The following is a 16,437-nucleotide window of genomic DNA, read 5'->3' as shown; positions in this document are numbered from 1 at the left end:
ACAAGCCTTGCCGTTTCAGAGATGCTCTGACCCAGTCGTCTGGCCATAACAACTTGGCCCTTGTCAAAGTCGCTCAGGTCTTTACTCCTGCCCATTTCTCCAGCATCCAACACGTCAACTTCAAGAACTGACTGTTCACTTGCTGCCTAATATATCCCACCCCTTGACAGGTGCCATTGTAACAAGACAATCAATGTTAATCACTTTGCCTGTCAGTGGTCATAATGTTTTGGCTGATCAGTGTACACTCAGGCAGTGCAAGCCTTGTCTCGTCCTGTTGTTTCTCTGATGATGCTCAAAGCAGTGAGGCAGACCGTGCCTCCAGCAGTCCATCACAAAAACATTCCACGTCCAAACACTTCTTTCAGCTCCTTGGCCTTCATGAGTCAGACATTGCGTACAGTATAGATAGGCACAAAGTGCTGGAGTAACTCAGCGGGTCAGGCATGACGAGCGTTTGTCAGCATTGGGCTTGTACGGGGATGGTGAGTCTTTTACCCAGAGTAGGTGAATCAAGGCCAGAATTCTGAGGCCTTGTCCTCTAGACTTTCGCTAGACCACCCCCCCCCCCATTCTTCTAAACGCCAGCGAGTACAGGCCCAGTGCCGACAAACGCTCATCATAGGTAGGGTTGCCAACTGTCCCATATTAGCTGGAACAGCCCATATTTTTAGGTAAATTGGTTTGTCGCATATGGGACCGCCCTTGTCCCGTATTAGGCCCGGGGGCCGCTGTAGGCCCGGACACTGTAGGCCCGGGGGCCGCTGTAGGCCCGGACACTGTAGGTCCAGAGGCCCCGGCGCCGCCTAACGGAGGTTGCCATTGGTGGAGCGGGAGCACGTGGCCGCTGGTTGGGTGAGGTCACGTGGGGAGCACGGCGGTGATGTCACCTTGTCCCTTATTTGGGAGTGAGATAGTTGGCAACCCTAATCATAGGTTAACCCACTCATTCCTGGAATCATTCTTGTAAACCTCCTCTGGACCCTCTCCAGAGCCGCACATCTTTCCTCAGATATAGGGCCCACAATATTTCAAAAGCTGCCTTACCACAGCACCTTATACATCCTCAGCGTTACATCCCGTACAGATCCTGTACATGGGAATGACATTAGCTGGCAGCAAACACGGACGGAGGCTAAAGGGTCCAGTTCAGCTGAGATTCTTTACTTTAGACTTTAGAGATACAGCGTGGAAACAGGCCCTTCGGCCCACCGAGTCTGTGCCGACCAGCGATCACCCCCCAACACTAAAACGCTCCTACATACTGGGGACGACTTACAATTTACAGAAGCCAATTAGCCGACAAAACTGTACGTCTTTGGAATTCCAGGCTTATATACACTGGAATTTAGAAGGATGAGACGGGATCTTATCGAAACATATAAGATTATTAAGGGGTTGGACATGTTAGAGGCAGGAAACATGTTCCCAATGTTGGGGGAGTCCAGAACCAGGGGCCACAGTTTAAGAATAAGGGGTAGGCCATTTAGAACGGAGATGAGGAAAAACTTTTTCAGTCAGAGAGTTGTGAATCTGTGGAATTCTCTGCCTCAGAGGGCAGTGAAGGCCAATTCTCTGAATACATTCAAGAGAGAGCTAGATAGAGCTCTTAAGGATAGCGGAGTCAGGGGGTATGGGGAGAAGGCAGGAACGGGGTACTGATTGAGAATGATCAGCCATGATCACATTGAATGGTGGTGCTGGCTCAAAGGGCCGAATGGCCTCCTCCTGCACCTATTGTCTATTGTCTATTGAATGTGGGAGGAAACCGGAGACCACCCATGCAGGTCACGGGGAGAACGTACAAACTCCGTCCGGACTGCACCCGTAGTCGGGATCGAACCAGGGTCTCTGACGCTGTGAGACAGCAACTCTACCGGTGGACACTTGAGGCAGCTCTTTCTCACTTGGAGCACAGAGCGTGGGGGCAGGACGAAACAGAGAACAGAATTTGAAACATCCTGTGGATGCATGTTCAATGTTCCACGGAATTCCAGGGATTTGCCAAGATTACTGAGCAAGTTCGAACCCGAAGAGTTCGCAAATTGTTCTACTTTTTGCACTTAGAAGAGGATATATTTTCACGGATGGTTTCATCGGTCATGGTCCTGTTTTCCAGTCATACCTCTTAGTGCTGGAGAGGATTTGAGTATAGGAGCAAAGAGGTCCTTCTGCAGTTGTACAGGGCCCTGGTGAGACCGCACCTGGAGTACTGTGTGCAGTTTTGGTCTCCTAATTTGAGGAAGGACGTCCTTGCTATTGAGGCAGTGCAGCGTAGGTTCACGAGGTTAATCCCCGGGACTATCACATGAGGAAAGATGGGAAAGACTGGGCTTTTATCCACTGGAATTTAGAAGGATGAGAGCGGATCTTATAGAGACGTATAAAATTATAAAAGGACTGGACAAGCCAGATGCAGGAAAAATGTTCCCAATGTTGGAGGAAGTCCAGAACCTGGGGCCACAGACTAAGAATAAAGGGGAGGCCATTTAAAACTGAGATGAGAGGAAACCTTTTCACCCAGAGAGTTGTGAATTTGTGGAATTCTCTGCCACAGAGGGCAGTGGAGGCCAATTCACTGGTTGAATTTAAAAGAGAGTTAGATAGAGCTCTAGGGGCTAGTGGAATCAAGGGGTACGGGGAGAAGGCAGGCACGAGTTACTGATTGTGGATGATCAGCCATGATCACAATGAATGGCGGTGCTGGCTGGAAGGGCCAAATGGCCTCCTCCTGCACCTATTATCTATGTTTCTATGTTTCTATGAGCAGTGTCTAAAGCAGACCAGATCTCCCTCACTTCTGCTATGGTAATTGCAAGATGATTACAGCGTTTAAGAGATATTTGGACGGCTCCATGTATAGAGGGATATTTAGAGGGATATGAGCCAAGCGCTGGCAGTTAGGACTAGTGTAGATGGGGCTTGTTGGTCAGCGCAGGCAAGTTGGGCCAAAGGGCTTGTTTCCATGCTGTAGGGTGGCACGGTGGCGCGGCGGTTGAGTTGCTGCCTTACAGTGCCAGAGGCCCGGATTCGATCCTGTCAGTCTGAGGAAGGGTCTCGACCCGAAACGTCACCCATTCCTTCTCTCCTGAGATGCTGCCTGACCCGCTGAGTTAGTCCAGCATTTTGTGAATAAACACCTTCGATTAGTACCAGCATCTGCAGTTATTTTCTTACACTGACTATGGCTGCTGTCTGTACTGAGTTTGCACGTTTTTAGATTTTTTTTAGATTTAGAGATACAGCGCGGAAACAGGCCCTTCGGCCCACCGGGTCCGGGCCGCCCAGCGATCCCCGCACACTAACACTATCCTACACCCACTAGGGACCATTTTTACATTTGCCCAGTCAATTAACCTACACACCTGCACATCTTTGGAGTGTGGGAGGAAACCGAAGATCTCGGAGAAAACCAAGCAGGTCACGGGGGAGAACGTACAAACTCCGTACAGACGGCGCCCGTAGTCAGGATCGAACCTGAGTCTCCGGCGCTGCATTCGCTGTAAGGCGGCAACTCTACCGCCGCGCCACTGTGCCGCCCTACAGTTCTCCCTGTGACCACGTGGGTTTTCTCCGGGTGCTCCGGTTTCCTTCCCACATTGCAAAGACGTGCTGGTTTGTAGACCTTGGGCACTTCAGTCACGATCATACAGAAAGGGGGAGCAGGCTTGAGGGGTCAGATGGATGTTTTCAAGAGAGAGTTGGAAATAGCTCTGAGGGCTAATGGAATCAAGGGATACGGGGAAAAAAGCAGGATCGGGGTACTGGTTTTGGATGATCAGCCATATAGATTTCTTTAAAAGGAACACCAGCACTTGACTCATCGCATGACTTTTGTTGAATTGAACTTTAAAATCATTAATTAAATTAAATAAACATGTTATTAAAATCTAGAGAGAAAGAACCACAGATGTTGGTTCATGGACAAAGGGACACAGAGTGCTGGAGCAACACATGGGTCAGGAAGCATCTTTGGAGAACAATTGAGGACCAGATCGAAGGTATTTATTCACAAAATGCTGGAGTAACTCAGCAGGTCAGGCAGCATCTCAGGAGAGAAGGAATGGGTGACGTTGGGAAACGTCACCCATTCCTTCTCTCCTGAGATGCTGCCTGACCTGCTGAGTTACTCCAGCATTTTGTGAATAAATACCTTCGATTTGTACCAGCCTCTGTAGTTATTTTCTTATACTAATTGAGGACCAGAGGTCATAGGTTTTGATGAAGGGGAAAGATTTAATAGGAATCTAAGGGGTAACTTTTTCACACAAAGGGTGGTGGGTGTAAGGATCGAGCTGCCAGAGAAGTGTAAGAAAATAACTGCAGATGCTGGTACAAATGGGCGGCACGGTGGCGCAGCGGTAGAGTTGCCGCCTTACAGCGAATGCAGCGCCGGAGACTCAGGTTCGATCCTGACTACGGGCGCCGTCTGTAAGGAGTTTGTACGTTCTCCCCGTGACCTGCATGGGTTTTCTCCGAGATCTTCGGTTTCCTCCCACACTCCAAAGACGTGCAGGTATGTAGGTTAATTGGCTGGGCAAAATGTTTAAAAAAATTGTCCCTAGTGGGTGTAGGATAGTGTTAGTATGCGGGGATCGCTGGGCGGCGCGGACCCGGTGGGCCGAAGGGCCGAAGGGCCTGTTTCTGCACTGTATCTCTAAATCTAAAAAATCAAATCGAAGGTATTTATTCACAAAATGCTGGAGTAACTCAGCAGGTCAGGCAGCATCTCAGGAGAGAAGGAATGGGTGACGTTTCGGGTCGAGACCCTTCTTCAGACTGCCAGAGAAGGTAGTTGAGGCAGGGACTATCGCAACGTTTAAGAAACATTTAGACGTGTACATGGATTGAACAGGCTTAGAGGGATAACCTCGACAAAACATCCCCCCTCCCCTTTCTCCCCCATAAGAGAGTCAGAGAGTTGTGAATCTGTGGAATTCTCTACCTCAGAAGGCAGTGGAGGCCAATTCTCTGAATGCATTCAAGAGAGAGCTAGATAGAGCTCTTAAGGATAGCGGAGTCAGGGGGTATGGGGAGAAGGCAGGAACGGGGTACTGATTGAGAATGATCAGCCATGATCACATTGAATGGTGGTGCTGGCTCGAAGGGCCGAATGGCCTCCTCCTGCACCTATTGTCTATAAACGGTCATCCCACCCCCACCCTACCCCCCCCCCCCCTCCATTCTATCCTCCTCCTCCTCCCCTGGATCCTGGCCAGCCTGACTCTAATCCTCCCCTCCACCCACATTCCTATGCAGTTCACGCCTCGTCAATCCTCTGGCTACACCATTCACAATGCCCTCATCCTTTTGTTCACATCTTGTGTGGATTCCTCTCTGGCCTTTGTCCAAACATCTGCATATCAAAACAACCCCTCCACTCTTCCTGTGACCTGCCCCTGCAATCAGAGTTGCCGCCTTACAGCGAATGCAGCACCGGAGACCCGGGTTCCATCCCGACTACGATCCTGACTACGGGCGCTGTCTGTACGGAGTTTGCACGTTCTCCCCGTGACCTGCATGGGTTTTCTCTAAGATCTTCTGTTTTCTCCCACACTCCACAGGTTTGTAGGTTAATTGGCTTGGTAAATGTAATAATTGTCCCTAGTGGGGGTAGGATAGTATTAGTGTGCTGGGCCGAAGGGCACGGAACCGGTGGGCCGAAGGGCCTGTTTCTGCTCTGTATCTCTAAACTAAACTAAACTCTGAAGAAGGGTCCCAACCCAAAATGTCGGCGGGTAGTTACATGGAAACATTTTCTGGTTGGGTAGAGGTGAGGAGGGATTTTAGTCAGAGGGTGGTGAATCTGTGGAACTCATTGCCACAGAGGGCTGTGGAGGCCAAGTCAGTGGATATTTTTAAGGCAGAGATAGACAAATTCTTGATTAAAACGGGCGTCAAGTGTTATGGGGAGAAGGCAGGAAAATGGGACTAGGAGGCAGATATCAGCCATGATTGAACGGCGGAGTAGACACAATAGACAATAGGTGCAGGAGGAGGCCATTCAGCCCCTCGAGCCAGCACCGCCATTCAATGCGATCATGGCTGATCATTCTCAATCAGTACCCCGTTCCTGCCTTCTCCCCATACCCCCTCACTCCGCTATCCTTAAGAGCTCTATCCAGCTCTCTCTTGAAAGCATCCAACGAACTGGCCTCCACACCTTCACCACTCGCTGACTGAAAAAGTTCTTCCTCATCTCCGTTCTAAATGGCCTACCCCTTATTCTTAAACTGTGGCCCCTTGTTCTGGACTCCCCCAACATTGGGAACATGTTTCCTGCCTCTAATGTGTCCAATCCCCTAATTATCTTATATGTTTCAATAAGATCCCCCCTCATCCTTCTAAATTCGACACGTTGGGCCGAATGGCCTAATTCAACTCCTATAACTTGTGAACTTGTTACCTATCTACATTCTCCAGGGATGCTGCCTGACCCACTGAGTTTTTAGTTTTGTTTAGTTTAAAAAGGCCCTTCGGCTCACCAGGTCCGCGCCGACCAGCGATCCCCGCACACTAACACTATCCTACACGCACTTGGGATTATTTTTACATTTACCAAGCCAATTAATGTACAAGAAAATAACTGCAGATACTGGTACAAATCGATTTATTCACAAAATGCTGGAGTAACTCAGTAGGTCAGGCAGCATCTCAGGAGAGAAGGAATGGGTGACGTTTCGGGTCGAGACCCTTCTTCAGACTGAATTCTCCTCAATTAACCTACAAACCTGCACGTCTTTGGAGTGTGGGAGGAAACCGAAGATTTCGGAGAAAACCCACGCAGGTCACGGGGAGAACGTACAAACTCCGTACAGACGGCGCCTGGAGTCGGGATGGAACCCGGGTCTCCGGCGCTGCAAGCGCTGTAAGGCGGCAACCCTACCGCTGCGCCACCGTGACCGCCCTTTGTGTCTTAGTTAGGGAATTAAAATTCTCTTTTTGGATCCAGGCCATTCATTCGGGCCTGTAGGTTAATCATGCAATAATGAATTGTAATACGATCAAGTTCCTTGGCTCACAGCCTTAGTGGTGGATCACTGGTCGAGGTACATGAAGTTAAATCCCTTGGTGCCAGCTCGTGACTGTAAATTGAAGTAACTAAATATGGATGTGGAATTAATGCGGGCCTCAGTGCCAGTACATCTGAGCCTCCTGACCTGTCATAGAATCCCATCTGGTTTGCTAATGCCTTTCAAGGGAGGTAATCTGTAGTGTTTAGTAATCTTGTCTGTGATTCCATTCCCATCAATGCCTCGTCAGTATGATCTTGGCTCTGTGGAAATTGTGCTCATTTCAGTCAGAGGATTATCGGCTTGAGTTGAACAATACCGTCCTGATCTGATCATCCAAATTGAAACTTTAGTGCAGTACAGTATTGAGGAGCGGCACGGTGGCGCAGTGATAGAGCTGCTGTCTCACAGCGCCAGAGACTCGGGTTACATAGAAACATAGAAAATAGGTGCAGGAGGAGGCCATTCGGCCCTTCCAGCCATTCATTGTGATCATGGCTGATCGTCCACAATCAGTAACCCGTGCCTGCCTTCTCCCCATATCCCTTGATTCCACTAGCCCCCAGAGCTCTATCTAACTCTCTCTTAAGTCCATCCAGTGAATTGGCCTCCACTGCCCTCAGTGGCAGAGAATTCCACAAATTCACAACTCTTTGGTGAAAAAGTTCCTTCTCACCTCAGTTTGTACCCCTGTACAATGACAATAAAGATATATTGTATTGTATTGTATTGTTTTAAATGGCCTCCCCTTTATTCTAAGACTGTGGCCCCTGGTTCTGGACTGGCCCAACATTGGGAACATTTTTCCTGCGTCTAGCTTGTCCAGTCCTTTTATAATTTTATATGTTTCTATAAGATCCCGTCTCATCCTTCTAAACTCCAGTGAATACAAGCCCAGTCTTTCCAATCTTTCCTCATATGACAGTCGTGTGGCACAGTGGTAGAGTTGCTGCCTCACAGCGCCAGAGAGCCGGGTTGTCAATAGACAATAGACAATAGGTGCAGGAGTAGGCCATTCAGCCCTTCGAGCCAGCACCGCCATTCAATGCGATCATGGCTGATCACTCTCAATCAGTACCCCGTTCCTGCCTTCTCCCCATACCCCCTCACTCCGCTATCCTTAAGAGCTCTATCCAGCTCTCTCTTGAAAGCATCCAACGAACTGGCCTCCACTGCCTTCTGAGGCAGAGAATTCCAAACCTTCACCACTCTCTGACTGAAAAAGTTCTTCCTCATCTCCGTTCTAAATGGCCTACCCCTTATTCTTAAACTATGGCCCCTTGTTCTGGACTCCCCCAACATTGGGAACATGTTTCCTGCCTCTAATGTGTCCAATCCCCTAATTATCTTATATGTTTCAATAAGATCCCCCCTCATCCTTCTAAATTCCAGTGTATAAAAGCCCAATCGCTCCAGCCTTTCAACATACGACAGTCCCGCCATTCCGGGAATTAACCTAGTGAACATACGCTGCACGCCCTCCATAGCAAGAATATCCTTCCTCAAATTTGGAGACCAAAACTGCACACAGTACTCCAGGTGCGGTCTCACCAGGGCCCGGTACAGCTGTAGAAGGACCTCTTTGCTCCTATACTCAACTCCTCTTGTTACGAAGGCCAACATTCCATTGGCTTTCTTCACTGCCTGCTATACCTGCATGCTTCCTTTCATTGACTGATGCACTAGGACACCCAGATCTCGTTGAACTCCCCCTCCTCCTAACTTGACACCATTCAGATAATAATCTGCCTTTCTATTCTTACTTCCAAAGTGAATAACCTCACACTTATCTACATTAAACTGCATCTGCCATGTATCCGCCCACTCACACAACCTGTCCAAGTCACCCTGCAGCCTTATTGCATCTTCCTCACAATTCACACTACCCCCCCCCCCCCCCCCCCCCCCTGCTTAGTATCATCTGCAAATTTGCTAATGGTACTTTTAATCCCTTCGTCTAAGTCATTAATGTATATCGTAAATATACATTACGTAGTTCATCCTGACTACGGGGCTAGTCTCTACAAAGTTCGTACGTTCTCCCCGTGACCTGCGTGGGTTTTCTCGGGGATCTCCGGTTTCCTCCCACACTCCAAAGACAGAAGTACAGGTTTGTGAGTTAATTGGATTGGTGAAATTGTAACTTGTCCCTAGTGTGTGTCGGGTAGCGTTAGTGTGCGTGGAGGCTTCGTGCATTCGCCCCATCTATTCCCCCTCATGCCTCTACAGGATCACCTTAAAAGATTAGGGCGGTCACGGTGGCGCAGCGGTAGTGTTGCCGCCTTACAGCGAATGCAGCGCCGGAGACCCGGGTTCGATCCTGACTACGGGCGCCGTCTGTACGGAGTTTGTACGTTCTCCCCGTGACCTGCGTGGGTTTTCTCCGAGATCTTCGGTTTCCTCCCACACTCCAAAGACGTGCAGGTTTGTAGGTTAATAGGCTTGGTAAATGTAAAAATTGTCCCTAGTGGGTATAGGATAGTGTTAACGTGCGGGGATCGCTGGTCGTAGTGGTCCCGGTGGGCCGAAGGGCCTGTGTTCGTGGTGTGTCGCTAAACTAAACTAAACTAAAAACCACTTCACAGCTTCCTGTGCTCCAAAGAATAAAGTCCTAGTCTGCCCAAAATCTATTGTACCTGCCACAACTACAGTGCAGTAGTTATATTGTGGGACATTCTGCAGCCATTTTGCCCCCATATCCCATATGTCGCCCCATACACTTGCACTGTACTGCACACTAAGGTCGATTTACAAAGCCAATTAACCTATAAACCCATAACCTATAAACCTGCATGTGTCGAAGGAAACCGGAAACCCACATGGTCACGGGGTGAACATGCAAACTCCGTACAGACAGCACCTTAGGTCTGGATCACATCCGTGTCTCTGGCGCTGTGAGGCAGCAGCTCTACTGCTGTGGATGCCCAATCTTCACAATATTGGACGCATAACTTCCCTGATCTTCAACACAGTGGTGTGGGAATATTAATATTTGCATGACAATGGTAGACTCCGTCTTAACCAACCTGATCTCCCGGTGGCTCAGCACTTCAACTCCCCCTCCCATTCCCAATCTGACCTTTCTGTCCTGGGCCTCCTCCACTGTCAGAGTGAGGCCCAGCGCAAATTGGAGGAACAGCACCTCATATCTTGCTTGGCTACTTTACACCCCAGCGGTATGAACATTGACTTCTCTAACTTCAGATAGTCCCTGCTTTCCCTCTCGCTCTCTATCCCCTCCCCCTTTCCCAGTTCTCCCACTAGTCTTCCTGTCTCCGACTACCTTCTCTCTTTGTCCCGCCCCCTCCCCTGACATCAGTCTGAAGAAGGGTCTCGACCCGAAACGTCACCCATTCCTTCTCTCCAGAGATGCTGCCAGACCCGCTGAGTTACTCCAGAATTCTGCGTTTACCTTCGATCTTAAACCCGCATCTGTAGTTGTTTCCTGCACATTTTGCTTCTTTACTCAGAGGGTGGTGGGTGTGTGGAATGAGCTTCCAGTGGAAGTGGTGGAGGCAGGCTCGATTTTATTATTTAAGAGTAAATTTGATAGGTATATGGATGGGAGGGGATTGGAGGCTTATGGTCTGAGAGCAGGTAGATGAGACTAGGTCAGAGAAAGTGGTCGGCGTGGACTGGTAGGGCCGAACGGGCCTGTTTCCGTGCTGTAATTGTTATATGGTTATATGGTTAATGTCTTTGCTTTCTCATCTCATTTGCAAATCTAAGGCAATGGGAGGGTCGACTTAAATCTTTGTGCTCCGATCTCTGGAGCGGACTCGGATACGTAACCTAAGGTAGTGTAAGAAAATAACTGCACATGCTGGTACAAATCGAAGGTATTTATTCACAAAATGCTGGAGTAACTCAGCAGGTCAGGCAGCTGCTCAGGAGAGAAGGAATGGGCGACGTTTCGGGTCGAGACCCTTGGGTTGTGAATCTGTGGAATTCTCAGCCTCAGAAGGCAGTGGAGGCCAATTCTCTGAATGCATTCAAGAGAGAGCTAGATAGAGCTCTTAAGGATAGCAGAGTCAGGGGGTATGGGGAGAAGGCAGGAACGGGGTACTGATTGAGAATGATCAGCCATGATCACATTGAATGGCGGTGCTGGCTCGAAGGGCCGAATGGCCTCCTCCTGCACCTGTTGTCTATTGTCTAAACATCACCCGTTCCTTCTCTCCAGAGATGCTGTCTGACCCGCTGAGCTGCTTCAGCTCCTTGTGTCTATTTTCGGCTTAAACCAGCATCTGCAGTTCTTTCCTCTGCTTCACTCTATCCAGGCCTTTCAGTGTTCGGTAAGTTTCAATGAGGTCCCCCCTCATTCTTCTAAACTCCAGCGAGTGCAGTGCTGTCAAATGCTGATCGGATGTTAACCCAATCATCCCGAGATCATTCTCGTAAACCTCCTCTGGTCCTTCTTCAATGCCAGTACATCCTTCCACAGATACGGGGCCCAAGACTGCTCACAATGCTCCAAATGTCGTACGTGCAGGAAGGAACTGCAGATGCTGGTTTCAACCGAGGACAGACGCAAAAAAGCTGGAGTAACTCAGGCGGCATCTGTGGAGAGAAGGAATGGGCCGAGTCTGAAGAAGGGTCTCAACCCGAAACGTCGCCCATTCCTTCTCTCCACAGATGCTGCCTGTCCCGCTGAGTTACTCCGGCTTTTTGTGTCTTATCTCCAAATGTTGTACACTGCGTTGATTGGCTTGGTTTGAATGTAAAAATTGTCCCTAGTGTGTGTAGGATAGTGTTAGTGTGCGGGGATCGCTGGGCGGCGCGGACCCGGTGGGTCGAAATGGCCTGTTTCCGTGCTCTATCTCTGAACTAAACTAACAAAGATGGCCATGGGAAGGCATTGGAATTTGCTGTAACCACCAATCTTAATCAGAGAACCAGATTACATCTGAGTGTTGGCTTCACAGGCACCAAATGTCCCTGTGAGAAATGTGTGATTGTTCATCCCACCCCTCCCAGGCCCTGTGTTCAGGGTCGTGAATGATTACAGCGTTATTCTGAAACAGCCAGTGATCAAATATTTGCTAAAGAGAGATTAAGTGAAGCAAGATTAGTGCATTAATCCAAGGACGTTCTCCAGGGCGAACTGCCCTCGAGACAGAGATTGTGTTTCCAACAGCACAAGGTTCTTTCCACTAAAACTATTTTATCTCCAGCCTTTGCTACTCTTCCTTGTCTTTGTTCCTTCAGACTGCAAGTTGCGACTTGTAGTTTGTGCTGTACCTGAAAAAGCACCTGGATAAGCAGTGAGGGGGAGGAACGGCAGATGCTGGTTTAAACCGAAGTTAGACACAAAGTGCTGGAGTAACGTGGCCGGTCAGGCAGCATCTCTGGAGAAAAGGAATAGGTTCTGTTTCGGGTCGAGACTCATGAAGTCTGATGAAGGGTCCCGACCTGAAACGTCACCTATCCATGTTCTCCACAGATGCTGCCTGACCCGCTGAGTTACTCCAGCACTCTGTGAAACGTCACCTATCCATGTTCTCCACAGATGCTGCCTGACCCACTGAGTTACTCCAGCACTCTGTGAAACGTCACCTATCCATGTTCTCCACAGATGCTGCCTGACCCGCTGAGTTACTCCAGCACTCTGTGAAACATCCATATCTTCCATATAAACCAGCATCTGCAATTTCTTCTTAAACACCTGGATAAACAGGCCAGACAGTGTGTGACTGGGGATTGAAATCAAACCTTAAGCGGCATAACTTAAGTTTATTTATTTTTTAGTTTAGTTCAGAGATGCAGCATGGAAACATACCCTTTGGTCCTCTGAATCCACACCGACCATCGAGCACCCGTCCGCACTAGTTCTATGTTATCGCACGTTTTTGTGTACTACCTACACTAATTTACAGAGGGCTAATTAACCCACAAACCCACAAATCTTTGGGGCGTGGGAGGAAAAAGGAGCAACCGGAAAAAAACCACAACATATTTTATACACCTCTATCAGATCACCCCTCATCCTCCTGCGCTCCAAGGAATATATTCCTAGCCTGCTCAACCTCTCCCTGGTGCTCACACCCTCGAGGCCTGGCGAGTTTAAGGGCGGCACGGCGGTAGAGTTGCTGCCTTACAGCGCATGCAGCGCCGGAGACCCGGGTTCCATCCCGACTGTGGGCGCCGTCTGTACGGAGTTTGTACGTTCTCCCCGTGACCTGCGTGAGTTTTCTCCGAGATCTTCAGTTTCCTCCCACTCTCCAAAGACGTGCAGGTTTGTAGGTTAATTGGCTTGGTAAATGTAAAAAAATTGTCCCTAGTGGATGTAGGACGGTGTTAATGTGCGGGGATCGCTGGGCGTCGCGGACCCGGTGGGCCGAAGGGCCTGTTTCCGCGCTGTATCTCTAAACTAAACATCCTGGTAAATCTGAAGCCTTTCCAGGAAAGCATCTGTCCTGTGACATCTATATACTAAAACTCTCGTTTGTTATCTTGTTTGTGACTGAACTTCAGCCAAAACGGTACACGGTAGCGCGACAATTTTAGGCCCACCTTACTCACCATCGTCACTTTAGTGATAATGCAAGTTGTTTTATTGAAATCGGTGTTATATTTTTAAAGTTATTCACATTTTAAAGTTTGAAAGGAGGGGAGGGGGAGGGGGAGTGGGGGAGAGGGGGGTTGAGGAGAGAGGGGGGGGGGGGAGAGGACAGGGTGCTGCACCAATGCAGGAGAGGTTTGGGCCCAACGGGTCCACTTGGTCTAGTAGTGACCAAAACTGAACACAATACTGTAAATGCAGCCTCACTAACACGTCTTAGATAACCGTATCATGAACTCCCAACTTCTATCCTCAATAATCTGACTTGTATATCCTCAGTGACTGGGCTTTCATCTTCCTCCACATTTCTCTGGATCTTCAGAGGTTGTGGGGGACTTCACCGAAGCATCTCATGGACCTCACCAACGTCTTATCTAACTAACATGACCTCTCAACTTCTATGTTCATAACTGTATCATAACCTTCCAATGTCTATACTCCTTTTTATGATCCGAGATACAACATGGAAACAGGCCCCTCGGCCCACTGAGGCCCTTCCTCGCCGACCAGCGATCTCCGCAACCTATCACTATCCTACTCGCGAGAATAACCGCGAAGGTCACGTGGAGAACGTACAAACTCCTAACGGACAGCACCCGTAGTCAGGATCGAACCCAGGTCTCCGGCGCTGTGATGCAGCAACTCTACCGCTGCGCCACCGTGCCTCCATGTTGACTTTGCTGAAATCTTGACTTCATTAGGGCAGGACAGTGGCGCAGTGGTAGAGTTGCTGCCTTACAGCGAATGCAGCGCCAGAGACCCGGGTTCCATCCCGACTACGGGTGCTGTCTGTACGGAGTTTGTACGTTCTCCCCGTGACCTGCGTGGGTTTTCTCCGAGATCTTTGGTTTCCTCCCACACTCAATAGTCAATATAGTCAATAGTCAAGTTTATTTGTCACATACACATAAATGTGCCGTGAAATGAAAGATTACCCACAGTCCAACAATAAGAGCAATAAAAATAAGCAATAACACACACAATCATAAACCAACACCAAACAAAAAGAAACATCCATCGCAGTGAGTCTCCTCCAGTCACCTCCTCACTGTGATGGAAGGCCAGAATGTACACTCCAAAGATGGACAGGTTTGTAGGTTAATTGGCTTGGTAAATGTAAAAAAGAGTGTCCCCAGTGGGTGTAGGATGGTGTTAATGTGCGGGGATCGCTGGTCGGCGCGGATGGACCCGGTGGGCCGAAAGGGCCTGTCTCCACGCTGTATCTCTAAACTAAACTAAAAAACGAAACGTTCCCCAGTGTAATCTGCCACGATCGAGCGGTTAATGAAGTTATGTCTTTGCCAATTCCAGGCATCCACTGTGAAGTTCGGGAGCCCGGAAGAGTATGCCTCGTTGCTCATTATGTCCAATTTCAAAGTCTACATTTTGGAGATCACAGGACTACCCAGGTTTGTGCCCGATCGTCTGTCCGATCCGAGTTTGCCTCTTGGTTATTTTGCCATTTTGCCTTGAGCAGCCTCTCTGCTCTAACACTGACTAGTTAAGTGGTCTGTGTCCCCAGGTTTGTGATCTCTGTGTTCCAGTTAGCCGCAGAGACTTGTTCAACAACGATTGCGTGGAGATTGTATGTACAATGTACAGTTTAGTTTAGTTTAGTTTAGAGATACAGCGCAGAAACAGCCCTTTCGGCCCACCGCATCTCTTTTAAACCTTTCCGTTCTCACTGTAACCCTGTGCCCTCTAGTATTTGATTTTTCCACCCAGGGAATATATATTCTGACTGTCTACCTTATCTACGCATGCCTCTCATAATTTTACCTGAACTGTTCTAAGAAAACATTTAGAGCTCAGTGTTAGATGTTTAGAGACAGGAGTGAGGGACGTTGGGACAGAGGAAGTATGTTGGAGGTCATAGAGTCATAGAATGTTACAGTGTGGAAACAGGCCCAACTTGCCCACCATGTCCCACTACACTAGTCCCATGTCCATAGATTGGGGGGGGGGGGGAGAGGGGAGGTAGTCTCAGTCTACCCCAGGACAGAAGGGGGAGGGGTTGTACAGTTTGATAGCCACAGGGAAGAAGGATCTCCTGTGGCGATCGTTCTGTGCTGCATCTTGGTGGGACCAGTCTGTTGCTGAAGGTGCTCCTCAGGTTGACCAGTGTGTCACGGAGGGGGTGAGCTGTATTGTCCAGGGTGCTCCGCAGTTTGAGGAGCATCCCCCCCTCCAAGACCACCTCCCGTCAATCCAACTCCACCCCCCAGGACGGAGCCGGCCTTCCTGACGAGTTTGTTGATCCTGTGGCATCCGCGGTCTTCGCCCTGCTGCCCCGGCACACGGCAGCGAAGAAGATGGCACTGGCCACCACTGATTGGTAGAACAACTGCAGCATCTCACTGCAGATGTTGAAGGAGCGGGGCCTTCTCAAACACTGCAGCCGGCTCTGTCCCTTCTTGCACAGGGCCTCAGCGTTCCTGGACCAGTCCAGTTTACTGTCCAGGTACACGCCCAGGGATTTGCACTCCCTGGTAAACTGCACATCCACACCACTGATGGAGACAGGGGACAAGGGAGTTCCTTTCCACCTCATGTCCACCACCAACTCCTTAGTCTTGTCGGTGTTGAGCTGCAGGTGATTCAGCCCACACCACTCAACAAGAAGAAGGTCTGAAGAAGGGTCTTGACCCGAAATGCTGGGCGGCACGGTGGCGCAGCGGTAGAGTTGCTGCCTTACAGCGAATGCAGCGCCGGAGCCTCAGGTTCGATCCTGACTACGGGCGCCGTCTGTACGGAGTTTGTACGTTCTCCCCGTGACCTGCGTGGGTTTTCTCCGAGATCTCCGGTTTCCTCCCACATTCCAAAGACGTACAGGTATGTACGTTAATTGGCTGGGCAAATGTA

At 49.4% G+C, this 16,437-nt stretch overlaps 1 protein-coding gene across 3 annotated transcripts in view; it reads left to right on the top strand.

Annotated features, from left to right (window-relative positions):
* The window catches only part of stk11ip (serine/threonine kinase 11 interacting protein), a 111,236-nt gene that overhangs the window by 71,324 nt on the left and 23,475 nt on the right, over positions 1-16,437 (top strand). For all 3 annotated transcript variants that reach the window (XM_078403253.1, XM_078403251.1, XM_078403252.1), the window contains one exon: positions 14,887-14,984. In XM_078403253.1, coding sequence (XP_078259379.1) covers positions 14,887-14,984 — 98 coding nt within the window. The remainder of the gene's footprint in view (positions 1-14,886; positions 14,985-16,437) is intronic.

Source organism: Rhinoraja longicauda, chromosome 8 (assembly GCF_053455715.1).
Source record: "Rhinoraja longicauda isolate Sanriku21f chromosome 8, sRhiLon1.1, whole genome shotgun sequence".
Classification (NCBI taxonomy): domain Eukaryota; kingdom Metazoa; phylum Chordata; class Chondrichthyes; order Rajiformes; family Arhynchobatidae; genus Rhinoraja; species Rhinoraja longicauda.
The sequence above is the reverse complement of the archived record's forward strand: the minus strand, read 5'-3'. Positions and strand labels throughout refer to the sequence as shown.